General features: G+C 41.1%; 1 protein-coding gene across 4 annotated transcripts in view; it reads right to left on the minus strand.

Moving 5' to 3' along the window:
• The window catches only part of LOC140374668 (intermembrane lipid transfer protein VPS13B-like), a 285,793-nt gene that overhangs the window by 58,176 nt on the left and 200,787 nt on the right, over window positions 1–26,830 (minus strand). For all 4 annotated transcript variants that reach the window (XM_072461641.1, XM_072461642.1, XM_072461644.1 and 1 more), the window contains exons 38-42: window positions 23,982–24,362; window positions 14,122–14,324; window positions 12,589–12,802; window positions 10,777–10,961; window positions 1,481–1,677 (exon numbers count right to left, since the gene is read on the minus strand). In XM_072461641.1, the coding sequence (XP_072317742.1) occupies window positions 1,481–1,677; window positions 10,777–10,961; window positions 12,589–12,802; window positions 14,122–14,324; window positions 23,982–24,362 (1,180 nt within the window). The remainder of the gene's footprint in view (window positions 1–1,480; window positions 1,678–10,776; window positions 10,962–12,588; window positions 12,803–14,121; window positions 14,325–23,981; window positions 24,363–26,830) is intronic.

The raw sequence follows: 26,830 nt of genomic DNA on the forward strand, positions 1-26,830 counted from the left end.
AAAAAGCTTAAAATTGCAACTTAATATTTCAGGTAGTGGTACTTGTACCCTATGCCTGAAATAAATGAGTAATATTTACAATAACTATCAAAACAAAAGACCTAAACACAAGACAATATTAAAAGACTCCCTGGTTGGTTGCAGGACTATTTTACTCCCACAGTTCCCGGAGAACCACTCGATGGACATTAATTCTATGTCATGGTTGATGATGTGGAATGGAAGGTAATTGAAGTGATTGACCATTTGCTCTGTAATTTGCTGCTACCATGATCCACCATAAAACTCTAGCAGGAAACACTGGTGCAGCACAGTGGTCCTTAAAAAGATAAGCATCATATGTTGACAATTTTCATTACTTCTAGTTGGCAGGAGGGCCAAGTTATTTTTCTGGTGGAAATTCAAGTATGGGAGATGAAACGAGTCAGTAAGGAAAACCCAATCATTTCTGATCAAAAAAGACAAATAATTTAAACATAAAGGAAATGTAGTGTTTAGAGTATGATTGTAATGGAATGCAGATGTATATTTTGCTTCACACAGTATATGGTACTGACATATTTTTTTTCTCTAATATGTTTTTATATGCTTTCTCCTGTGGTCGTCTTACCCACACAGGCGGAGAAATTGGCAATATTCACCCCCAATTTTTTTTTCTGAATACACAGAAGATTAAAAAAGCAGGGAGATCATAATAAAGAAAACCAAAGAAAGATGTTATAATTGGATTGTTATTTTACATTACCAGTAAAGTAAAATGCAACATAAAATCTGAAATCCTCTGCACAAAAGAACAGCACCTAGTGTGTGATCTGTAATTAATGCAACAGACGAAGAGAGGCACAATGACCAAAGACGGATATCTGAATCTGACACACACATGGAAGAGTTGGAGGAGTGTTGCAGAGCTGAAGACGTGTCATATTTTTGTGAGTAAAAGATTCTATCATTATCTACTATGTTGGATATCATTTTTTACTATTTATTGTTAGTTTTGAATAGTTTAGCGCTCAACACTGACTAATTTAGACAGGTCGGGACATGATGATTGATAGAAGCGGTGAGAGGACAGTATGCACGCTAAGACTATCCCAGCCCAACCCAGTTCAGACTAGGCCTAGGAACGTATGAGGCAACCCAAAGGGGTTTTACTCTTGGAGCTTCCACCGATTAGATACACTCAAGGTAAGCAGGAAGGAATCCGGATGGGCCCTGACAGGCACTTGGTGTGCTGGGAAATCTCATTAGGCCGATCTGAACGCCTTCCAAGCCCGCTTCCAGCTCCTGCGCTCCAGATGTGGGGCGAGGGACAGCGCTGGCTCTTTGTATGGAGCCTGGGTGCACGCTCTGTTTTCCTTCACACTGGGCGCCACTGTTAACATTGGTCCATGCATACTTCCCACAGCAGGATAAAGTATTCACTAACATACACACATTTGTATAAAGACAAACAATAATTGATGGCAGGCGATGTGCTGACCTCTGCTCGTCTCCGCCCTCTCCATTGTTATTGACCACGATTCGCCAAAGGTCTGAGGCCACCAGCTCTTTCTGCTGCTCCGTCAGGCTCAGACTGGGCAGCTGCAGCTGGCAGGGACTGCTCTCTGACAGGCTGAACTCCCGATAAGGCACAAAGGCCTGCTGCAGCTCATCCCAGTACTCGAGGCTGCATGGCACCTGAAACACATGGCAATGTGCTTATTAGCCTAATATACCAGGCATGCACATTGAGGACCTATTGAAAGAGAAAATGGTGATCAAATGTTTCTGCTGTCAGATGGAGTAAATCACACCCTGCCACTCCTCTTTGCCCCGCTTTGAACTTATTTACTCATTATGTTCACCACAAAAGCCTCTCTATGAGACAGACTACTGGATCAGCTACTATTATGTCCCTTGCTGATGCATACGTCCAACAATGATCTTTTTTTCCCCAAACTAATACATTGTATTTTACTTCTTTAGATGCTGCTCCCAGAGTTAGGAATAGCAATCAGTAGTGGTTTGTCATTATAGTGACCCTTTAGACAAGTGGAATTCACAAGAAATTGCAATTTTCATGGTGTCTGCGTTACAACCGTTACTTACATGTGTGAGAAAAAAACAATCTTTTTCAGCTTCTTGGAAAATCTTTGACCGCAGACCAGGAGTAAAATAAGTCACTGTATGGCCACTGCTCCCAGGCCACTGTTAGAGGTAGATGGCTATTAGCACATGTCCTAGGACTGTTCCTTACACTGAATTACAAGTATGTTGGTTGAGAGTTCTTACATATGATAAATAGCAGGGGTCCTATGCTCACTTTTGGCTAAAACCTGCATATTGTGTGTGATGCTGTGAACTGGATAAGGCTCTTGTTTGACCACCTTGTTATAACTGGACCTCTGATGGATTGAAAGTGTCAGAACTCTGAGCTCCACACCTGTACTATGCCAAGTCTTAATGCACACCCCAGGGCACCCCTCTTTATCTGGGAAAGTTTGTCCACACAGACCATATGGGCCAAGCAGCTCTTTAAAATCTCCAGTCCTCCAAAGACAATTACCGACCAGAGTAGAGTTGTCATCACGTCGCTCTATGTGAATTAGTATGAGGACTGGGTGCAGTAAAAGTATGGTTATGTTTTTTCATTTGTTCTACTGTGAGGGAGCAGTGGGTGAGGTAAGCATAGCTTACATCATGTTCTAAATGCCACACAGGTTTTCCTGGAATCAATTTCTTCTAATTGTACCTGACAGAGTTGTGCACCCGCAGCCCCAGCACTAAGCCACTGGAGCGGAAACTCACTGGGCTCCACTGAGAGTTCCCAGAGCAGAGCTGCTAACACAGAGGCCGTCTTTTTTCACCTGTGATATTCTATCCATATGACGGCATTACAAATGAGCATTTAAGGAACCTATATATGCAGTTCAAGACATTTGCATGGCTGCATGTGCGTCATGCTCGCATCTCCTGGACAAGGGCTCGGCCTAGAGAAGAATGGAGATGAAATGATAAAATCAGAAGAAAAATGGAAAACTTGAGTTTTTTTACAGCTGGCACTAGCCTCTTTGAGGAACCGACACCTGTATATACCATATGGAGAGTATACTGTGCAGGAGAAAGTATAATTGCTCGTATGAAAGATAATCTGTCTACATAAATGTATACACAGGTGTACATAAGCTTGTGTATAACAGGCCAACTTGTAGTTTCCGCTGCCTGATTATGTGTACCTTATCTGATAAACAACATGTAACCCTGAATATCTGACATTCCCTCAGCTGGATGGCTCCAATCTCAGCTCTCCACAGTAACTATACTGAGCAGGTCTGCTTATAGGCAGTGGGACAAACCAGAAGGCATCAACTCACGGCTGCATGTCTAACTCTGAGCCTAAAAGCTTTAACATTAAAAATGCAGCAGTATAAGCACATGATAATGATATACCTGATGCAGTTTGCTATAATATGACTAATTTGACCAGTTTTTATCTATTGACTGGTATATGAATATTATCTATACATGTGAATGTTAATCATATCCAATTTGATTCCTGCTGCTATAAACTCCCTGAGCAAAAGGTGAAGATGAGGATATTGCGTGAGGATTTGTCTGCTATTACTTAATTAACAATACCACTTTCACTCTTGCTGGGGATTGACTCTAGAGGCCTGGTGGCTAATAAGAGAGCGCTCCATCTTATCAGCTGTCATCTGTGTAAGATGTCCGGATCAGATTATGTGCAAAGACAGCATTTTACTTTTACAAAATATTAGTTGTGACTAATACATGTCTGCTTAAGCACAGTCCAACAATAATAATAGTCATTTTGGCCACAATAGACTTCTATGCTTTGGTTTAACATGGCATGGAGCTCTCTCATATGAAACAATCTAATAGCCTCACCTTCCATCTTTAAAACAATGAATTATTTTACTAATTGACCAAATGAGTATGTCAGGGAGCTTTTTATTTCCAGTGGGAAATTGATGCTAATGGCTAATACAACTGCTGTTTCAGAAGTGGATGTGGGCTGGTTCATCTTACGTCATATGGTTTAGCGATATCAGATGCAGCATGCTAAGCGGGCGACTTGAAAGGGTGTCCCAAAGTGGCACGCATGCTCATTCGGAACAGCAGGGGAGCAGATGGTGTGATATTGGTCTAGCGATCAAGGAAATTGCTTTGGATCAAATGTGGGTTATTAAAACTCAATAAGAATGGCTTTGGAATAGGCTTGTAAAATTGCCATGGTCAGCAATTTGGAGAGAGGATCAATTTGGTGTGGCTCTGAACTCCACAGGTTTTCGGGTAGTTGTTGTTGGTAAATAAAGGTAAATACATTTTAATTATTAAGCCAGTAAATCAAGATTCAGATTCTTGGAAGTTGTAGGAAATAATGGTGATAGTTTTACATATACTTCATTGACCATGTAGGAAAGTAGTCATTTGACACATCCTTCAATGTGTCCGGGGCAACCAGTTGTTGAGAAGAATCCTATAAAATGCTTTTAATAATAAAACTAACAAGCTTCTACAATAATGTATACAAAAAAATGTGTCATTAAATCAATGTGGAGAACACATTATATTTCACAGATGTACATACCAGTATTTAATGCATGTAAGTGGCATTTTTACAGTGGTCGAACCCAGCCAAACCAGTTTAAAATCTGAAGGGAATAGTGTTATGTAGTTAGTAATGACATAAATAAGAGTTGTCAATCATGTCTATAAAATATGACACAATAGAAATAACATGACATATGATTGGTCTGCTATTAATTTCAAAATTCGTAGCAATAAGTTACACAAGCTTTGTTGGAAAAAAGTGTTGAAATAAAGAGAATGAGACCTTTCCTGCAAAGCCAATCATGGAAAAATATGCACCTATCCTGTTCCATAAACTCAAGCAGAATTAAAGTTGTTACTGTTCATTTGGACATAGCACATCTCGTCTTTCTCCCCTGAGTTGAGGTCAAGTTAAAGTATAGCTCCTGTGTTTACTCCTGGTTTCTCGGGCTGCAGAACCCCACAGCGGCAAAGCAGGGGAAGACAAATGAGAAAAGATGGAAAAAGCTATTGGACACCTGCTTATGATTCAGAAACCTGGACCACACGGCGCTGGGAAGGTGGGAATGACACACCTTCTTCTCCTACTCCACATATCTGCTTTCATCACGAGGCCCTCTACAGGTGGGAACCAGTGAACGCTTCATTACAAATATCCATGTTATGCTGAGCAACCCTGTACAACCGTATGCAAAAACAGCACGGCCTGCAATTTGATTTTGAGTGATGAAGCAAGGGTTGAATTCCCCTTCAGAGATACTGGAACCAGTTTGGAAAACCACAACTATTTAAATGCAGGAAATCTTGATTTTATAAAATGTTAATACGATCCGCCTCTGGGACAAGGGTAAGCGGCATGGCTGAGAGCGAGAGCCCCCTGTTCGACCCAACCTATTCATGTGTGCAGCTGGGTGGAGACTGTGTGACAAAATTAGACTGAAAGTGAGATGGGTGAAACAGTGGAAGAAGTGGATCGTCTTGTGTTGGAACCCCTAACATCGGCCCATTCAAATGCCAACATTTTAACTACCTCAAAACAGAAATGAGTCAAACTAATGAATCTTTTTAGGTCAAGGATAGCCACATGCATGTCAATGGTGTACTTGTCCACCACTTTGTTTCCCAAGAGTAGGGGGTTGCGAGAGGATTAAAAAATGTTGGTGTGTTTGATATTTCATTATTAAAAAAATAAATAAATAAATTATCTTTTATGCTACACTTTCCTTCCTAATAAAGCCCCAAAAATCAAACTAAATAGATTTGTGTGACATTTTGTAATATCACACACATTCAAATACATACAAACCTGATTTAACATGTTTTTTAGGTTAGAATAAATACCTGCATCAATTTAGTTCCACAGTGGGGGTTCCTGAGCCAGTTGCATGGCTGTTTTGGGCGTCCCAGTCTCAAATGTTTGGGTCATGGGAAATCCTAGGCAACTCGTATCAATTCACCTACATATTTATCATTTAGCCACGACTCCGTTGATGCGTGAATGGAAAGATAGCAGACTCTTCACAACTGTTCCCAAGCTAGACAAATCCAGTCTGTTCTGTTTCCGTTCTTCCACTATCCAATATTACTGACCTGTAGATCGTCTGTCAGACCAAAATAAAGCTAGAGATTTATTACAAATGTTAAAATCCAAAGTAGTCAGAAAAATATCAAATGGTATTACAATGTCTAAAAACCTTAAACATAAAGCACATATAAATTACACATGAAAGTATCTGGCCTCCTGTGGCACTAATGCGTTAAGTACAAACACTAGTACTACTGTAATGACAGAGGGCAGTGACAGGACATGGGGAGGCTCGCACTTTTGTCCTTATTTCTTTTTCTTTCCCTGCGCCTCTCATTTCCCATTTCTCAAAATCTATCAGCCTCCATCTCCATGCGGCCGCATGGTAATTTTAGAGCCCTGAGAAGTTATGACTGCTTTCTTTCTCTCTCGACATGTAAAGCAAATGAAATTCCTCTGGAACACAAGCAAAGCCATTCCATTACTTTAATTTGCAGGGCAGCATTTCCGATCTCTGTAGCTGGGATTTGTCTCTGGTCTGGGGAGAAATAAAAATGAATTAATGAAGACTTTTATGTTTTGAATAAAGTAAATGATTGACTAGAGTTTGGAACTGAAATCCCTTATTTATCAGACGCTGGCTAAGTGCCAACTCAACTCCTGTGTACATACAACAGGCTCAGAGAGAAACTATATGCAGCAAGAGGTAAGCAGGACAAATTTATATGAATATCTATATTATTACCATAAGTGGCAATTTCCAAATTTGGACCGGAAGAATACTGTAAAAACTGACACTCCAAAGAGATCATTTGCACCATACTTCACTAGAAGGAAGCCCGAGAGAATATCCAAACATACAAGGAAATGTCCAGCCATAGAAACTTTGAGCTTGATGTATGATGGTTGCACTTAAACAGCCACGTCAAATCACATAAAATCAATAACATCAGCAGCTTTTTGTCGTATAAAAAACTAACCCAGACTTGGAGAGACTCACCCATGCATTTGTCTCCAGCAGCTTAGACTACTGTACCGGCCTGCTCACTGGCCTTTCCAAACAGCTGCAGTACATCCAGAACGCTGCTGCTCGGGTCCTGACTAGAACCAGGAAGTATGATCACATTAGTCCTTTTCTCAGGTCTCTGCACTGGCTTTTAGGCTCAGAGAAAAGACTTTAAAGCAGCTCTGCTTGTGTACAAGTCTCTCCCAAAGTACATCTCGGACATGTTGACATGAACCATCTTGGACTATGAGGACCTCAAGAATCGGCCTCCTGCTAGGGCTGTGTTCAAAATATCGATACGGCGATATATCGTCACGGGCTCTGTCTACGCGTGTCGATACGGAGTCGCCGTATCGACATTTTTCAATAACGTTAATTTATTACAAATTGTCCGGGCGGCCGTTTAGAAGCTCCCTCCTGTAGAGGGCGGTAAACAGCGCGGAACTACTGAGACAGACACACAATGTGCACCAGCGTGTACACAGGCCTGTAGAAGAGCTTTTGGCTCGAAACGTCGCTACTGTTACACGCCTCCCTTTTCCATTTTCATTGATTTCATTCTTTTCACCCCTTTATTTTATACAAATTCAACGCAGCCCCGGAGCTAACTTAGCCCCGAGACCGCCATTTTAGCCCCGAAGCTAACACAGCCCCGAGGCCACCACAACAGCCGGAGGCAAAAAACCGGACACAAACCTGACACCAACATCACACACATCTTCCCTACTCTACTCTACACTACATAAACCGAACGGTTAAACAATAAAACCGAGCGGTTAAACAATACAACTATCCAACAGGGCCCCGCTGGAGCGCCTGTTAGCTTAGCGTTAGCCGCGGCCACTTCCGCGCTAGCGCTACTTAGCTTAGTGCCGAGTCCGACCCGACCCGAAGAAAAGGGATTTTAAGACCAAAACAACAACAAAAAGACACAGAGGGTCAACAGACTCCCACACATTACACACCTGACATACCAGAAGGCTAATTAAGATAGCCATGTTTACATTCATTCAAGTTACTGCTATTATTTATTTTGTTCAGACCTTGCCAATTGTTTGGCAACTTTACTTGAATGTGTTCTTTACATAAGCTTTGTGGATAAACATGAAAATTCATGCATTTTCTTATCCGGAATAAAAAAAATGCCCATTTGGTAAACTTTAAGACCCTTTTTTCAAAAAAGTATCGGGATACGTATCGTAATGAGGGAATTGTATCGGGACATACAAGTATCGGGATACGTATTGTATCGCGACCCCTGTATAGGGATACATATCGTATCGCGAGGGTCTTGGCAATACCCAACCCTACCTCCTGCTGGTGCCCAGAGTCAGGACTAAACATGGGGAATCTGTGCTTCAGTCTTCCTGAAGATGTGAGACAGGCCTCTACTTTGGTGATGTTCAAATCTAAGCTAAAACAGTTTTGTTTAGCTGTGCATTTGACTGAAATTTTCCTGTTGTGTGAAGAACTTTGAATTACCCTGTGTACAAATTGTGCTCTACAAATTAACTTGCATTGCCTTGCCTCCTATGCATCATGTTCCTTTATTCATATACTGCAACAGTGTTCATGAGCAAATGGTAATGGCATACAAAGCATTCATAAATATTTGTTCATCGTTACCTAATCATTTATAAAAATAAAGAAATCATTTACAAATGTTTAAAATCTTACCATCTTTTACCATCCAATCTTTTATCATGAACACAAATGAACTGATCATTAACTATAAAGGCATAGCTACAAAGCATTTATAAACAGTTATGAATTACTAATAAACTACTAATCAATAAAAAAAAATAAAAAAAAATAATCATTAACATTAACTAGCCCCAACAATAATCCTAACATTAACTGGTCACTCACAAACCTGCGCCTCATATTCAAAATACACACATGTTAAGTATTGATGCAGAACTCGCACTCACATCCAAAGCAGCTACTATTTCCCAACTATTTTCACCGCATTGTCATATGCCTCGTATATCAGGGTCTGGAGTGTTGCTAACACAATAACAAACTGGACGGGCTCTCGCACTGACCGCTCATTTCATCAGCTGCAGCACACCCCTCCCTCCCTGGGTCCTGTCCCAGGCTGGAGACAGGATATTTTCACACAGCGGCTGTGAGCATCGCTGAAGACACTCGCTCCCTGAGTGACTATCCATCTTCATCTCCACAGACCCTTCTCCCTTTTTCTGCTCCACTCTTCTGTCAATCGAACCCCATTAACTCTCCTCTCCCCATTCTTGTCCATGACCATCAGACTCCCTTTTTTCTACTGTAACTCAATATGAGGACAATCAGCCCAGGGTTTACAAGTGTGGTCATTACTGACTTTACAGCTGGGAAGGCACACTGGGAAGTCGGACATCTGCTGCACCTTGTAATATCTTGGCCTATCTTTGATTCGACACAAACAAAACTGGGAGTTGGAGGATGAACTTCTGATAAAAGTGAAGCTGTGCAAATACAGTAAAAGAGCTTCCAACTGCTACTTTTCCACGTCATAGTGAACAACAAATTAAAATAAAACACTGAAAGTACTCGGGTACTTATCAGCCCCAAATTATCCAAAATCTTTCACCCTAGGACACTGTCGTGGGTGACCGTTCTGTAGTTGGCTTGCAGTTAGCAGCAGCAGGGATATAAAAAATAGTTGGAGTATCCCAAATTCTCCCAGCTATACTATACTGTAATGTAAAGGTTTACTGTGCATTAAATTAAGTCATCCAAAATGATAAAATCTTCATTTGCTAAAATATCCTGTGGCTTGTCTAAATTGTATATATTGATATATTTCACATCCCAATACATTTGTGTGCTTTGTAAGTGTTATGTAATTCCAACCAAACAAAAGTGTTAACTTTTAGTCTTATTTTAGCCAGACAGACCCCAAAATAATTTTAACACATGTTTACCGCACCCCAAACGTTTTTTCTTTTTGCAAGAAAAAATGTGTGGGAAGCCTTTGCTAAAGCTGGAAAGAGAAGCAGGCAGCCGACAGACAAAAGGATAAGTGATAGATGGAAAAGTGGTCTTGTCTCCCACTGAGACCCTGTAGACTCAGTAGCTGCTGCTGTCTGCCAAAATATAACCTCATCTGGGCCTGGACACACCTGGCCCTTCACACCACAACAGAGATGGCTTCCCCAGCTGTCCGAGCATGTATTACATGTTTGGAGGGACAGCAGGGGTCTGTGTCATTCAATAACATGGAAGGTATGGGAGTTCTCATGACTCATACATTGGGGAATCATAAAGGCACACAGACGCTTTATTTCTCTTTGGGTGCAGGTGATGTTAAGCAGAGATCAGTGCATGTTATGTGAAGATCATACTTTTATTGTAGCACTGTTCAAGTGTTCACCCTAGGAACACACCCTGTGTTGGACATCAGAGCTTTATGTGGTAGCATGTTACCGTTTACGTTTTTAAGAGAAATGTTGTTCATGGCGCCAAGGATATAAAAGAAAGCATGTAAATGTGGTTGGGAAACCTGTCTAGAGAATCAACAGTGTACTTAGTGTAGATAAAGGTGTATGTTTTTAAATAGTTTTGCGTTATGTAATTTATACACAAACTGCATGTGTCAGTGGTCTTTCATAGCTCAAGCTCAATAGATATGTTTGTAAGGCTTTAATATGAGAAAGTAGCCCCACTAACTTAAGGCCAATGCAAGTCTTACCTGCAGGACGTCCCCGAGGTCTGCAGTGCTGATCTCTGGGTCTTCAGTGGTGTTGAAAGGGACGGGCGTAATCCTAACAAAGGTTAGGACACGGGGCTCGGGGTACCTCCACAGCATTACTCCAGGACAGTCTTCAGTTTCACTATAAAACACCACCTCATAGGGTCCAGGTTGGCGCTGGACAGCTGCAATGGCAGAGAAAGTGTCACTATTAGAAGAAATGTGATCAGTGTACCAGTGGTAGCTTGTTTTATGTCCAGACATAAAAACAACAGTAAATAATCAGACTTTAAATCCATTATTATTCTAGCCATTTTCTGAACAAAAACAGAATGGCAAACATTTCAACAAGGAAAGCTGTTGAATAGATTAACGCGTCGCTGGGAACAGTTTCAAAAATGTGAAGTGGTCAAATAAAAGAAAAATTAAGAGGCTAAGAAAAGGGTGTAATTAGTAAAATCACCTTGAAATGAAAGTCCTTCATTAAAGACCAGTGCTTCATGCTAATAATGATTATTTTGACTGTGGTGAGTGAGCTGTGTGCAGAGAAAGAATGCTGTATAAGTTTCCATGCTTCAGTCTGTTTATATGTGTATATAAACAGAGAGCCTGAGTAAACATTTTCAATATTGGATAAACAGTCATTGATTGAACCATGCCAAGCACCTGCAAAAAGTGGATCTGACTCTACCAAACTTCTGAGTGGTGTTTGACTTAAGTCGTGGCTGCTGTTTGGGATTCAAGTCCTTTGGAAAAATGTTTATTTGAAAAAAACAGTGAGGCAGAGAACTGCTTGTTTGGCCCCTGGGGTACCTGGGCGCAAACATACGGCCCTCACGGCTTGTGAAATCTATCTGTGGTTCATTTGTCCTTCGTGTCAGTGGTGGACGTTCCAGTCTAAGTGGGTAGTAGAAGAAACTAAATAAATGCAAATGTTGTTGTCTTTTTGTTCTCGTCTTTTTTTATTCACGTCCTCTGAGTCTTTCTTTCTTTTTCCCATCCCTGCTTGAGTCCCTTTGTGAACTCCAGTGGAACTCTGTCTTGTATCTATACAGCAGGACACTCTGCTGTTGTGTACTGCTGACAACATGTTGCAGGCAGATTGTGCCCTGGTCCTTGTTCACTACTGTATGCTCTCCTGCGTTGGCCAGCATATTAAATGCATCAAAGAGCTGGGGAACAGTGCAACAAACAAATCGTGAACCACAGCTGACAGAGTGGACGGCTGGTGTGCCGCCAGAACAGTTTGATCCCTGTGTCTGTGTGCCCAAAGACACACTCACAGCACTGAGGGAATAAACAGTGTTCTGTGAGTGGAGCCAGGCAGGCCGCTCTGGTGAAACACACTGCACTGAGACTTTGATCCATTCTGATTTAAGGGGATGTGTATCTTACAGTGACATCTCACTTGGCACCACTTCCCTCAAGGTAGTTTAAACATGCTCATATAATTTTATGATTGGTTGACTATTTCTGTTCATCTAACAGATTTACAGTGCTCCACGGCTCCATCCCCTTATCATCGGGTAAGTAGAAAGTCCAGTCCAGGTAAATGAGCCAATGCCTGCATAATGCCCTTAAGAAATTACTTTTAACTGAATTGGTGCAATGAATGCCAGGCTTTAAGTGAAAAATGATGGTCAGTAAAGTAAGACGGAGGCTACTGCTGAACATACAGTACTCTTGTGAGAAAATGAAAGGCTCCACTAAGTAAGCAAACATGTCACTTAAACAGCAGCACTATAAGCAAAGCATTACCACACGACCACTGTTTTATCTGCTCTGCCTCAGCCTGTCCGGTATGAGCCATACCCGAGTCCTGGATGTACTGGAAGTGTCCCGTGCGCAGATCGTCAGAGCTGTGTTCAGTGCGAGGGGAGGGAGATCCGGGGGAGGCAGGGGGCTGGGTGTGACAGGCTGGTCCTAAGCAAGGCTCTGCTGGCTCCACCCTGCCCAGCTGAAGGTATGAGCGCAGGTGTTCCTCTATCAACTTCAGGCAGTTCAGATGCTCCTGGCCCCAAAACATCTGGCCAGAAACACAGGGAAGAGGAAGCAAAACTGGATTAATTCATATTTACACAATGCTAATCTGAAAATAAAACTTTCCTTTGCCAATGTGATTACGGATTAATCCCTTACAATTACATTTTACACATAGTATTCTTCATCTTTATTTGTTCAAACGCAATGCAGACCACCCCACTATGGTGCAGTATTAATTCAAAATCACCAATGTCAATCCCATTCAAAAGCAGACAATGATGATAAAAAAGGCAAAACAAACAAATAACATGGATTCCATTTAGAAAAAAAGCACATCCGATGACTTGCTATTCAGAAAACAGGAAAAGCAGTAGTCAGCGTTAACCTGACCATCACCCCTCGCATAACCCAACACAACCTTACATCCTGCACTTACCCACGGCATTCCCCTTCCTCTGCCATCAAAGCAGCTCTGCCTGGGGTTTGGACCAAAAACCAGGAATCTCTGAGTCAAAAACGCTTCACACATGGAGCTGCCTGCTGCTACTCAGTAGTTTTCAAGGCTGGCTTATATGACTAAATGTTCAAAACAGGAACATTTGGGGATTTTTTTTTCTTCTTCAGGCTCATGGAGAGTGAGCACAGGAGGAAGAAGTCGGAAGGAATCCTCGTGGTTTTTATACAGCACTTGATTAAAACACCACAAATGCCAATATTTGCAGAGGGAAATGCATAATTGCGTATTAAGCGCTGAGTTGCGAGTGATGTTTTATTAAATGGGCACGCAACGAAAGCATTAAAGAGCAGTTGAAGAGGAGGAGGGAGAGGGGCTTCCCCATAGAGAGGTAATGTGGAAGAACATATTAGTAATAATATATCCACTTAGTCACTACGAAGAGGGGACTTTTGGCCACATTATGTAACTTATGAGGAAAATTTCACCCAACATATGAGCACCTAAAATAGCTTCATATTATTCCATAAATTTAGCAGATGATATGTGATGAAGTGAAATAACAATATCCAGGGTCCAGCGTCAGCGTTGTAATTGTGGGGAGCTAGTGCCAGGGCACAATTTGAGGGGAAATATCAATTTTTATAAAAAGAAGTATGTGTGTGCCCGCATACTAATGTAGAGATGTAAGCTGAAGTTAAGTTTAGCAGGGGAAACACTGGCTCATAATGCGATGCTGTTCTCATAGAAGACAGCGTGGAAGATTCATGCACACGTCTTAAACTTTATACATCCTTGAACACAACCAGGTGCAGAGGTGATGATCTGACCCGGAGCCTCTCCCTGCCTGTTCTCTATCATAAATCTTACAGTGGTCAGGACTCAACGCATGTGAGGGCTGTTCAAACCTGCAGCAAGCCTCCCCTCAGGTCCAGCAGAAGTTTGGGAGCTCCAGGCTCTGGTCCAGGGCTGCCGCTGTGCCGACACCAGCGCGCCTCCAGGGATGTCCGGCAGGAGAAGGGTCCCAGCAGCACATGGACACGCTCCCGTAGGCCTGTCTTCACCAGCAAGTCCTGCACCTCCAAAAGCACAGACGCAGTCTGGGCTGGGTCTGGAATGAAGGACAAATATACCAGTTTAAATGTCCTTGCAGTTGACCTTTGACCCTTATGATCTCAAAATCCAACTGCTTGTTTGAAAGTATATACCTTTTTAACAGTATGTCACTAACAATACATTTACTAATGATTCACTAACTTTACAGAGAATCAAGATTGGATTTGTATAAATAACATTTGCTCACTATCCCACACTGCGTGTTAGCATAGCATTAGTTTACAGATCTTTTTACGATGTAGCCAATGTGTCTCGGTCTTGATAGTTTACCATTTATTACATTGGTTTTGAAAAGGAAAAAAAGGCCCAGCATGCTTTGATCAGTGAAAATTACCATACAAGATATTTTGTTTTATTAAATTGTTTGACCCACTGAAGCACTCCACGGTCTAACACTAAGAGTCCAAATTTAACACTGGAGAAAAAAATTATAAGAATTCATCAAACATTTGGTTTGGGATGTGTATTAAGTGCAATCTGGTTCCTGATTTACAGCCCAAAGTATTTTAAGCCACAGTTTACAAGACTGTGACAGATATGCACTGACTGCATTTTTGGAGACAAACCACTTGAAACTATTGACCTTTTCAAGAAGCGGTTGAAAGAATAGACAAGCAGGCGAGGGCTGAAGCAAGACTTGAAAGATTTGGACATCTAACTTTAATTATTCATTTCATTATCCCTGATTGATCATAGACACAATTCTCCAAAAAAGGTTACAGATTATGAGAAAGTTTGTAGTCTTAAAAAATGTAGTTATTTAAAAATGTTTTTTTTTTTTAAATCAACACATCCCAAAATAGATTATATATTCCAACTATTCTCAATAAAAACTAACACTGTTACTTGATCCATATCATTGGGAGCCAGATGAAACTGATGACTATAAACAATTTAACCACAAAATTCAGTTGCATGAAAAGTTCGCCTCTGGGTTTGAACAGAATACAACTTAAACAAACCAACTAATGTTGAAGGAACAACACATACAGCGCAGTTAGAGGAACCACATCAATGGCCTCAGACTGCAGTGCCCTGCAGAAGTTAATAGCATAAAAGCCTTACTTCCTGGAGGAAGGAGAACGGTTTGTCCACAAGTTTTAATTAAGATTCCATGTGTTCCTGGTCAAAAAACTACCGCTAACTAAATATAGGAAAACTAATTGCAATAAATATAGGAAAACTAATTGCAATAATTGCAATCTGGAATTGTTTTTTATTGAGTGTCTGTGTGATGTCACGCAGGCACTATATGTTCTTGTATTTCACGTATTTTTTATTATTATATTTTCCATGGTTTTCCATTTAGCCAGTTTCAACTCCTTAACACTTCAACCAATTTCAACATGTTATACCTCATTACGATCGCTTTCGCAGTAGTACGTGTGCTATTACTTCTAACATTTGAACAACTTGTACATTTTGCAGAATTTTCAAAATTATTAGTACTTTTTCCCCATTTTAAATGAATTTGGGCATTGAGTGTCTGCGGAATTCTTTAGACTTTATTCTTTAGAATTTTGTGACGGACCCAGTCGAGCGAGAGAGAGAGAGAGCGAGAAAGCGAGAGAGCGAGAGAGCGAGAGAGAGAGAGAGAGAGAGAGGGGGAGAGGGAGTGAGGGAGAGAGAGGGAGGGAGGGAGGGAGAGAGAGGGCGGGAGGGAGGGGGAGAGGGAGAGACACAGACACTCCAGCAATGGCTTCAGCCATTGCAGATTTTCTAGTTGAAAATGGTCTACATGAAATTTGTTGTAAATGGGCAAAAAAAGAAATTCCTCTATAGGGTATATCGAAAAAGGAACATTTTGTTAGAAAATTGACCACATGTCGCAAAGCCTGAAGCCTGCCTTCCTGTGACTATGATTATACCACTATCGAGTGAAAGCGCGTGGCTGGGTGTCCGCCCTGCTTTAGAGTCTGAAAAGGTTGTACACATGCCCAAAAATGAGAAAAAGCTAGAGCCATAAATAACATTCACAGTTCGAAAATTGGGTACCCTGCTTTAAATGGGATGGTCGATTTTAAAATGGTAAAGGTTTTGAGAAAAAGACAAAAAATTGACAAACATGGACAAAGTAAGTGTCACTGTAAACTAAATGGTTGACCAGACATACCAGAGGAAGCATCTGACATGACAGTGGAGCAAAACACCCACTCATTTCAAGCACCCAAAAGTAGCTTGAAAACCAGTGTAGTCAGGATAGCGTTTTCTGTCTATGTCATTTAGACATGTGTCACTGTGGTCCCAGGCTGTCCAGGGAAAGGCCATTTTGTCCCATAAATTAGATCTGGAAATCTTGTCTGCTAGATATTGACACGGTAATGGCTGATGGTTTAGTAGACAGCAGCAATAGCTTATTTGGCTAAGAGCAGATTTAAAATGTGCTTCCAAAACTAATATTGGAGACACCGAGTGGTACACTAAAGCATAAGATAATCATTTTGTAAAGTTTCTGCTATTATGGTTTGCAAGAGGAGCCCAGCTGTTTAGGGAGTTATGTGGGTAGATCAAAGAAAAATTGACATACACTGATAAGGCATTACATTTTTTTACAGATACAGATTTGAACAACTGCCTCTCCCTTGATATAGACAATGACACGCACACCTCCCATTTCAAACTTGAGGACAAAACACTTGATTGACAGAAAATCCAGCCAATAAAGGCCCAAGATGACCGAAATTGGGATTGGCTCCACTAATGTCTTTTTTTTTAGGACCCCCTAAATAACCATACAGCTTGACACGGGACCCTCAGAGTAAAATGATTTAGACATCTGTAATAAGTTCAAGCTGTAAATCTTTTCAAATTAGATTAGGTTTCTTTGTATATATTTTAGTAGTTTATTATGTAATCAGACTCAAATAAAATAAATAAAATATGGAATACAGTGTCATAATTCTTCAATTATAATATGAAATAATTTTGTGACCCCCACTTTAGGAACCACTGCAATATTTCATGCATATACAATAACGGAAGAAAAAAATATACTAATTTGAACTAAGTACTTGATTACTGAGTTTTGTTAACTCAGTTAAGCACATTTACCTGAAGAGGATGAAGTACATTGAAACCCATAATCACACTCCTATATTTCTAAATTATAGCAACATCTTTAGTTTAGCAGGAACATAAACCGTTGGAGGATTCCTGCAATGTGGTTCACTTGAGGTAAACCTGCAAAAGACGGGGCTTAGGGACAAGTGGAAAGACATAAGCCCAAAGTGCGGGGAGGACTTGATGAATGAGGAGTCAAATAGATAGGGACAGAGTGGGAAAAGAGTGAAGGATGCAAATATGACAGTCACGGACATCCTCTGCAGCCTTAATAAACTAACTGAGGAGAGTGCTATGGTGCAACAGAGCCCAATAACACAACATGGGTTATCCAGTGAAAGTGTACCTCTCATTGTTTAAGTAACAATAAACCAAGATGACTCATATCTCAAAGGAAAAACAGTATTGATACAAATTGGCACTTTGCTACTAATGTCTTTGGAGGGGACGTGCGTAACCCACTGTGCTATGCATGGGGTTTATTTTCATGGTCACGATTTATTAGACAGCTCTTGGGAACTCCCCACCTGGCTGAGTAAACCGAGGATCTTTCATTCACACAAACACATTATGAGACAGACGTGGATGTACGGTATATCACGCACAGGCCGAGTGGAAACAACTACAACTACTTCGCACAAATGGTGTTAGTCTCTTGGTCCAGACGTCATTCACAGCCCTACAGATGACCGCAGCGTGTCCGTGTGAGAGCCAGCAGCAGCAGAAGCCAGCACACTCAGCTCAATAATCACTATGATTTGGAGCAGTCTAACTCGGGGGCAATCCCTCGGTTTCTTCAGCCCCTCTTTCATCTGCTCTGAGTAATTGTCAGGGGAGACTTGCAGAATGCCTCATCTCTGCCTTTGGACTGATGCTTCATTAATATAACCAGTCATAAAATGGGATTGTGATTTTTTTTTACAAGTTCCAAGTAACAAGAAACAAGAAATTGCTCCTTACTCATTTAGTCCTTAAATGTGGGTTTTTTTTATTTTGAAAACATTTGACTATATTTACCCTACATAGTGCTATCTGTATGGGGACACTTTAAGCAGGCACTTAAAATCTTGAAGCCATTCACAAGCCCATGAAAGTTTATAAACAGAGTCTAGACTGGAGACAGGGCTAAGGGTCTTGTTCAAGGACACAAGAATAATAAACAGGGATTGAAGTGCCAACTTTCAGCTTTAGTGGACGGCCTACTACTGTATCTCAATCTGAAGAAACAAAACAAGACAGTAAAACGCAGGCTTTAGACCGAAAACAATATTAGCCATTCATTCAACGCCTTACTTTAGATTCAAGACTAGCAAAGCCATATTTTGATTCATTGCTAAATTCAAGCTCCATCACTCACAGAGGTAAAGTAGCAGCTGAGGCAGTGTGACATTTCAGTGATATTGTAATTTTGTGTATTAAGTCTGTTTGTTTAATGCAGTTCTATGATCAAACAGACTTTTAGCCACTTATTGTATATAATATTACAACACACTTCAGTCACTTTAACTATTTATATGGTATTTATTCTGTCCATACGCTGCACTGTACTCAACCATGGTCGTAGCCACTTAATGTAGATGCTCTACCTGAATATTGTATTCGATTTGAGTGTATTTTTTAAGTTATACATCTTGCTGTTCTTGAACTGTACATTGCAACACTGGAATTTCCCCATTGTGGGACAAATAATCCATCTTCTTCCGCTTATCCGGGGCCAGGTCGCGGGAGCAGCAGTCTAAGCAGGGACTCCTAGACTACAAATAACGCTTCTCTTATCTTATCGTTTCCCCACACACTATATTGGTCAGGCTCCGTTATGCTTTGAGTGAGTGACAGGAGGATTTAACCAATCACAGTTAAGTGTGGACTATCAGAAGAAGTAGATGACTTTAGCTTCTGCATGCATTCATATCTAGAAAAGCGCAAGAAGACTGCGATATGATTTTATTGGCATATCGCCTACCCCTTGAAGCAGGATGTTAAACTCATTTGTACTTGTGTGAACTCAACATCATCAACTAAATCTGACATATCCCTGCAATCACAGACACTTGCAGCTCCCATACAGATAAGACTACGCTGCCTCCACTGGGCTAACACACAAGAGCACGACACTTGGGAACAGAGTGGGTGGTGGGTGGAAAGGCTCCTGCAGTGAAATACATCCCTGGCAGGCAATAGGGTGAGATTAGATAGGATGGGAGATGTTGATTTACTGTCGGTTTCTCCCTGGCAGCAGTTATCTGACCACTGTCTGGCTGATTTATACATCGGGACGACCTGGTATCAATTAGACAAAACCTAAAGGAGTCATTACCTAACTAAGGGAGGCCCCCGAAGACTGACTGGGATGGTAGGGAGTAATACAAGTAATATACTGTCACTCACCACAAAAATACACCACAAGACCACAATGGGACACTAGGGGGATCTGGGTTAAGGCGAGGGGACAGTGGCAGTGCAAGTGCAGGCCATTGAAGTGTTGATGAGTTACATATGCACTGATTTGACAGTTGCACAATGTCAGCAAATGGCATGAATGCAAGTGGTAATTGTCCCTTTAAAAATGAGCTCCTTTAAAGAGGTTTGAAAATGCTCTAATTGTAGGTTGGGAAGAAGTCAACAATCAACGAACAGTAAGTGTGGTTCAAGCTTTCACACACTTCAGTTGGAACTTAGGGCTGAGCCTGCTAGTATTAATAATCTGTGGGTTATTGCTTGAGGATGTCATCACTTCTGGAGAGAGCTGCACTATTTCCCGACAGGAAAGCATAAAACCTTTAACAAAGGCGTGAAGTCCAACTAATATGAGCTCACATGTTCCCTCTAAACTAAAGTTCAGTGCGTTTTCAATTAAAATGCTGACCCAAAAAGTCACTATGAAGATTAGACCAGTCATGACCACACAATTACTTCTAAGAGTAAACAGATATTATTCTGTTACAATGCAAATAAACTTTCATCCTGAGTAAAAACTATGTCACAAACCAATTAAAATGTCAACCCCATTTTCAGAATTGATTAAACACCTTTTTATTGCTGAACACTACTTGCATTTGTTACGCATCTAGAATTCTCCTTATAGTGAATCATTTGCATCTTCATGTTTAGGGACAACCAACCAGAACAGTTTATCAGCAACATTTAATAAAAAGTGATACAAAATCTCTCAAAAATGTTCCTCAATCACTCTTGAAACTGTGTTTTACCACAGAATAAAATCTTTTAGGGCTTTACCAACTACCCGTACATTACGTATTCAGGAGAGATAACTAAAATCATGTGGGTGTTTTTTCTTTCCCTGAACCAGTCCATGATATACAATATTGATGTTATTAATGTACTGCATAAAATTATATAATAGTTGGTCTTAATTTCCAAACAAATTCAGACCAACTATCTAGTCCAAAAATAAATCAAAGGTTGGCTCTACTTCTACATCTGATTGAAATGATAATGACAGAAAAGTGGTATTCTCCTGTTAGAAAGTACGCAAACTCCGTATTTTCAAATTGCCCCAAGAAACACACAGGTCAAGAATAAAAAAATTATGTCAATAAATAGTAGCCTTGCACTCAGAAGTTTTCATTTACAAGTCCACTGGAGTAAATCAGTGTGAAGTAACGGGCGTGCGAGTTGTTGTTGGACGCAAATAAAAGCGCGCAGTAGTATTTGCGTGGTTCCGTAAGGGACGGGGGCACTCCATGGGCAGTCAGAAGAGAGTTGAGAGATTAGGGAGGGTCTTGTTTCATGGACCTTAAGACATCTGTTCTCTCTCTCCCCAGAGCTGAACTATAAATGCTCCCCTGTACCTCCGCGGACGCGGGGAGGAATGCAGCCCGTCCACTTGCTTTTCATTAGCACTGGATCTGGTAACACACCTCACTGTCAACCTAATCCCCTCTCTCTCCATCTTGTCTCGTGGCAGAGGGGGGCAGCTCATGACCAGGTACAGGGGCCCAGATGTTCCCTGTGTGGGGCGGGGGCATGGGGGTGACAGGAGCTGCATGTTTGCTGATGAAGGCGGGTGTGGTGGGCGCTCCGTAATGACACACTGCGACTCTGGTTTTACTCTTGTCTGGACCGTCTACTTTCTTTTCATCATTTTCATTTTTTCCTTCTCAACATCTTTCTTCTTTCATTAGTGTTTGCTTCCTTCGTCGTGCAGCTCACGTTTCACAGCATCATCCCAGGATATCCTCTGTGCTCTATCAATCTCCAGAGGACCAGTAGTCTAACATACTGTAGCGGTAGTCCATTCCTCGGTCTTACATCTCTCATGCATACGTCTCCCACTGGGGTCATTTGCACTGACGTGCTGCAGCAGCTCAAAGGCTCAACCTTACACAATGGGGATCCTCACCTCTATCTCTGTCAGATTCCTGGGTATTCTTTTTCCAAGTCTGGAGCAGCCGAGGAAGCCTTAGTGGTGAGTGATGGAGGCTGCGCGGCCCAGGCTAAAAGTCAACATATATGTCTATTGTCACCAACCATTCGTCTCTGTAATGGGAGACACTTCGTCTCATCCTGATGGCAACAAATCACTATGTGCAGATGCCCTGAGGGAAAGCACTGAATGTTGAGATGAAGATATGCTACAAGTATCAAAAATACAAAAGTGCCATACACAACCACAGAGATGTTTTTGTGTGTTACAGGCAGTCTAGAAAAAAAACTAACTATGGTAGAGAGCACGGATACACCCACTGTGTGGGGGACTACAGCACTGACAGCATTATGTTTATGCTTGCTGTCAAAAAGAAAGCATGATGCTGTGTGCTACTCAGTTTATCTTTCCACTAATGTCTAGCAGTCAATCTGCAGAGTATTGAAAAATTATGTTATTTAAATTATTTGAGCAAGTGGCTCAATGTTAACAATGTTCACTTTCCCCAAAAAATTTAAACCCAGGATGAAATCCTACCAATGCCCACTGATGTGTGGTCCTTTTTAAGACGATGATTTACACATGTAATGACGATCAATAATCCTGTGCCGTCATGTTACAAAGGGAGAATAATGATTATACAAAGCAGAACCGCTCAAAGCAGAATGAGAGGGAGAGGATTAGTTTTCGCATTAGCACAATTGTCTCTAAACTTTATTTCTTTTTCCATTGTGCTGCTTACGCATTTCAAGTCTGTTTATCAAAGTCAACACATCAAAGATGGATGAAAGCTGAAAAGCTGGTGGAAATCAGTGCGAGGCAGCGGTGCGCAGCATTGTGTCATGGTACAGTTATGTAGATTTGAGTAAACAAAGTGCAAATTGTTTGAGGTTTTAATTAACATTTTCGACAATCATTTTATCTGGAGTAACCCTATATAACAACATCTGTAGAGCAGATGCATGCACTTAGAGCCCACTTCCATCTCTGTCCTCTCAGTACAGGCCTGTGTACTTGGGACGTGCTGCTCTTCAGCGCCTACGCATTTCATGTTCTGCACTGCACGCTACACCTCAGCCCTCTGTTTCCCTCAGCTATCCCGTTCAGAAGACGTGCCAGAGAAAAACAAAAACTGAAAAACAAACTAAAGATCCCAGATCATTTGTCACAGCAGTCGGCTCACACCCAGTGGCGGCCTGAGGCTGGAAGCTTTTGAATTTACATTAGCAGCTCTGATTGTCATAATGGAAACACGCCGATGCCTCCTGGATAATGTGGAGTGTTGATGAAGATAGAGCTTGGACCAAACGTGAAAACAAACATTTCACATGAAAATTCAGAGCTGCTCCAATGCACACATCTGAACACACGCCGCAAACTATATCCACTCCAACACTAACATCTCACTTTAGGGTTTACCGACACAGCATGCTCTTGGCAGACAAACACTCTTAGTGTTGTATGAACTAAAGAAAAATGTAAAATCAAGATTATTAGTAATCTTTCAATTGCTGCAGTGGTCAAATAAAGACAGAGAGACTTGGCCTCACTGAACATAGTTTAACACTTAATTGTTTTCGGTTGAAAATGCTAATTGTATTCATGCCTTTTTATGGTTTAACAAAGTTTCATAAAATACATTTAACAATTATTATAGCAATCAACCACTTAGAACAATCAAATAAAATATTTGAGCCTAATTTCAAACAGACATTTATTAATTCCAATTGGCCAACAAGACTGGGCGGGGTACTAAACAAATGACACAAAAATGTGCTGCGTCGTTTGTTTCTCTGGGTTTAAAACATGTTTATCGGAATGGAGTGAAATCATTAGAACAATTCCCATTATACTTGCACCTGCATGTCTTAAAACAAGTCATTTTTGCAGCCAAGTGAGATAAGGCGGATTTGAGGTGGTTTTATGTGCTGTAATTAACACTTAAAGACAGTGAGTCATATACTGCAAGTGTCCTTTTTATGTCCATGTTATAAAAGAAGAAAAATTCCATTGGCTTGGAGAGTGGGACACGATAGATGCAGTGTTGTGTGAGAAGCTACAACTCTATTAAACAATAAACTTTGGATCATGCAAAAAAGGGTAGGTCATAGTACAAAAATAACCCAAATAATAATCCACTAACCAACAGAATAAGTAAATAATGTATATGCAACACATCGGTGCATGGTTCGAAGCCTGACGTACCTTCAACCCTGGGTCCAGATTTGATGTTGAGACATCCCTTCATTTCAGACACGGATAAGGCCACACTTGGTTTGTACGGATGGGCCTCTGTCTCCATTACAATGACAATCTGGGAACTGTGGAGGGAAACCTTATGAAACGTGACACCCAGAGCCCCAAACGAGCCCAGTGGTGCCTGATGGTGAGTGTCTGATCGGGGCGTACAGGTCCGAGTTTTGGAGGGTGAAGAGTGTGGGCTGGAGGAGGTGGTTGGCGGTTTGGTGGTGGAAGTGTCCAAAATGTGACTTGGGTAAACCTTCTTCAGATATGACTTGGCCTGCTCCAGCTTTGCCAGTGTGGGTTTGATCTTCAGGGGGCGTGAAAACTCGACGTTGAGCTCAGCTGCGGAGGAGAGGGTAAAAATGGTGAGACACGACACAGTACTTTATTTAAGTTTCATTTCCTTCTAGATCTGTTTGAAGTTAATGATGAGAACAAGAGCATAAAGTGTAAAAGTTATATTCTAAACATAAATATTTTTAGAACAATAAACCAATAGGTGGTTTTCAGATGGTAAAATGTTGATGTCATACTTCAAAATGGTGGGCAAGAGCCAGATTTCCCAATTGATTATATGGTATTCTCATTCTCAGAACATATAAAATGTATATTCACAAATATTGAACGTGATTAGCTCTATTAATGATTAGGCCCTAGAACTCGCTATAGTACGGTCAAAATCAGCTTGAATAAAAGATGGCTCTGTATTGAATATTATTGCCATATAGAATGTTGAAACCAAGCAATGGCCAGGGCAAAGTATCCAGTATTTTGCACCAAAATAGGGCAATGTGTGTTTGACAGTGCTACCAGGTTCTTTTGCTCATCCTCATAGCTATGATTTATGCCTAAAAACAAAGCAGAACAAAGAGATGGGGAGCAAATACTGAGTACAGGTAGTAAAACATACCTTTATATTTAGTAAACCTTATGGCAGGGCAGGTCACTGTAAAAACAAATATAACTTTTTATGACCGACAATTTAGGCTAAAGTCTTTTCATCCCGTGCAACACTAAATCCCTTTTAAATATGTAAGACCCAGGACACAAATATAATAAATTCACTGTTGGCTCGGACCATTGCTTCGTCTCATTTGGAAAGTCACAGTGAACTGGAAAAAAGCCATTTCAAGTTTCTACGGAAAGGAAGTTTTCATCAGGGCTCGTTTGACAAAGATTAGTTGCAGTCTAGCCCTCGGGATGCTGTGCAGTGTGTCCACTAAATCAAAGTTAGGTTTTTGCATGCTACGACCTGTTGAGGGACAGCTGGGTCCACTCTCAATGGTGATTTCTCCTTGCTGTAAATACAGACATATGCACAAATGACGGTCAATCTTGCTGTATCATCCAGAAGTACAGTATTGTGGCTCATATACCCACTACCAGCTGCTGCCCCTCTCCTGCTTTACCTCTGCACTTCAGCCTTCAAACACTAGACTGGAATTTACAAAGACACATGAATTAACTCAATGCCTTTTTACACCACTTCCATTATCCCATTTTTCCACTTGGTCATGATCGGAGAGAGGAGTGCAGCTGGTTTTCATGGTCTCATCAAGGCAGCCGTGTTTAGGGGCATTTTAAAGGGTTTTTAGGCCTCTCGTCTGTCTCCCGACCCAGGTAGGAGGACTGGATGACAGAGTCGGGAGCGCTGCCAGAATTGAAGAAAAAGTAAAAAAAAAGTCTGCCCTCAGGATTGGCTTTTGTTTAATCCAGTGGAAGTGAGGCACATGGTCAGATGAAGGGATGGCTGAGAATTGGACAACAGAGAAGAGGAATTTGCAGTGCAATGTAGCTTATCATTTCCACTTGACTTATCACCAGGAAACTTTCCAGCAGTGAAATAAATAGCCTGTGTGCAGCTGCTCATCCAGGTTGTTCTGTCTCCCTCCAAAATTTGACTTATGGCTTGAACATCCTTCCTAAAGCCATTTTGATATTTTTAGTAAATCAACTGCGCCACCAATGACAGCTCTTATCATCAAGGCCCAGGGTCTAAAATGTAGTCCTATCTAATAATGGGAGAAACTATGCTTTAGGGATAGTCTTAAATGTTATAGTGTCTTCTGACCCATAACATAAGCTAATTCAAGTTGCTAAACCTCTAGTCGCATGCTAAAGTCTTTTGTATTTAAACATTAAAGACAAATATTTTGACTCCACAAATTCCCCTAATAATTCAATCCAACATTTTGAAATGCAGCAGCCTTATTTTTGTTCGAATGGGTCTATTGTGGATTGAATAGTCTCTCTTATTTAAACAGTTAGTTCTGGGGGAATAAAGCTGTCCCCTAGGTTCAGAAGATTACAGTGTATTTATTATTGTTGCATTGATAAGACAGGGACATTTTAGTTCTCCCTGAAGTGTGACTGAAGATCGGGGTTACAATCAGTGCATGTCAACAAAGCAGCAACACCACGGTTGTTAGCCACCTGCGGAGACTAAGGATATTATCAGCCCATTTAAATGATTAATGTATCGTAGTGTTATTTCAATGCACTGCAGACAACAGCACCACTGAGGTCATGTGATAGGTTATAAAATTAAAAAGGCTTCCCAGGACAACTCAATAACATTCTTATCTTTTGGTAAGGCTAAGAGGCTCTTCTGGGAGTGATAAGTCATGACGACACTCTTTAACATTACTTTGCAGTGACCGGGGGATAGAAGGGATCTGGATTTTACGTTGTGTGAACTAAAACATGCCTCAGTGGAGATTGGTGCATCTGTGCGGCTTCCCTCCGGCTTTATCCAGGAACCAGTGGAGCACATCAGTGTTTTTACTGCAGAGGAGCAATGTCAAGCCATC

The sequence above is a fragment of the Eucyclogobius newberryi genome, unplaced genomic scaffold, assembly GCF_026437365.1.
Source record: "Eucyclogobius newberryi isolate DKJ021-1_F unplaced genomic scaffold, fEucNew1.0.hap1 SCAF_3, whole genome shotgun sequence".
Taxonomy (NCBI): domain Eukaryota; kingdom Metazoa; phylum Chordata; class Actinopteri; order Gobiiformes; family Gobiidae; genus Eucyclogobius; species Eucyclogobius newberryi.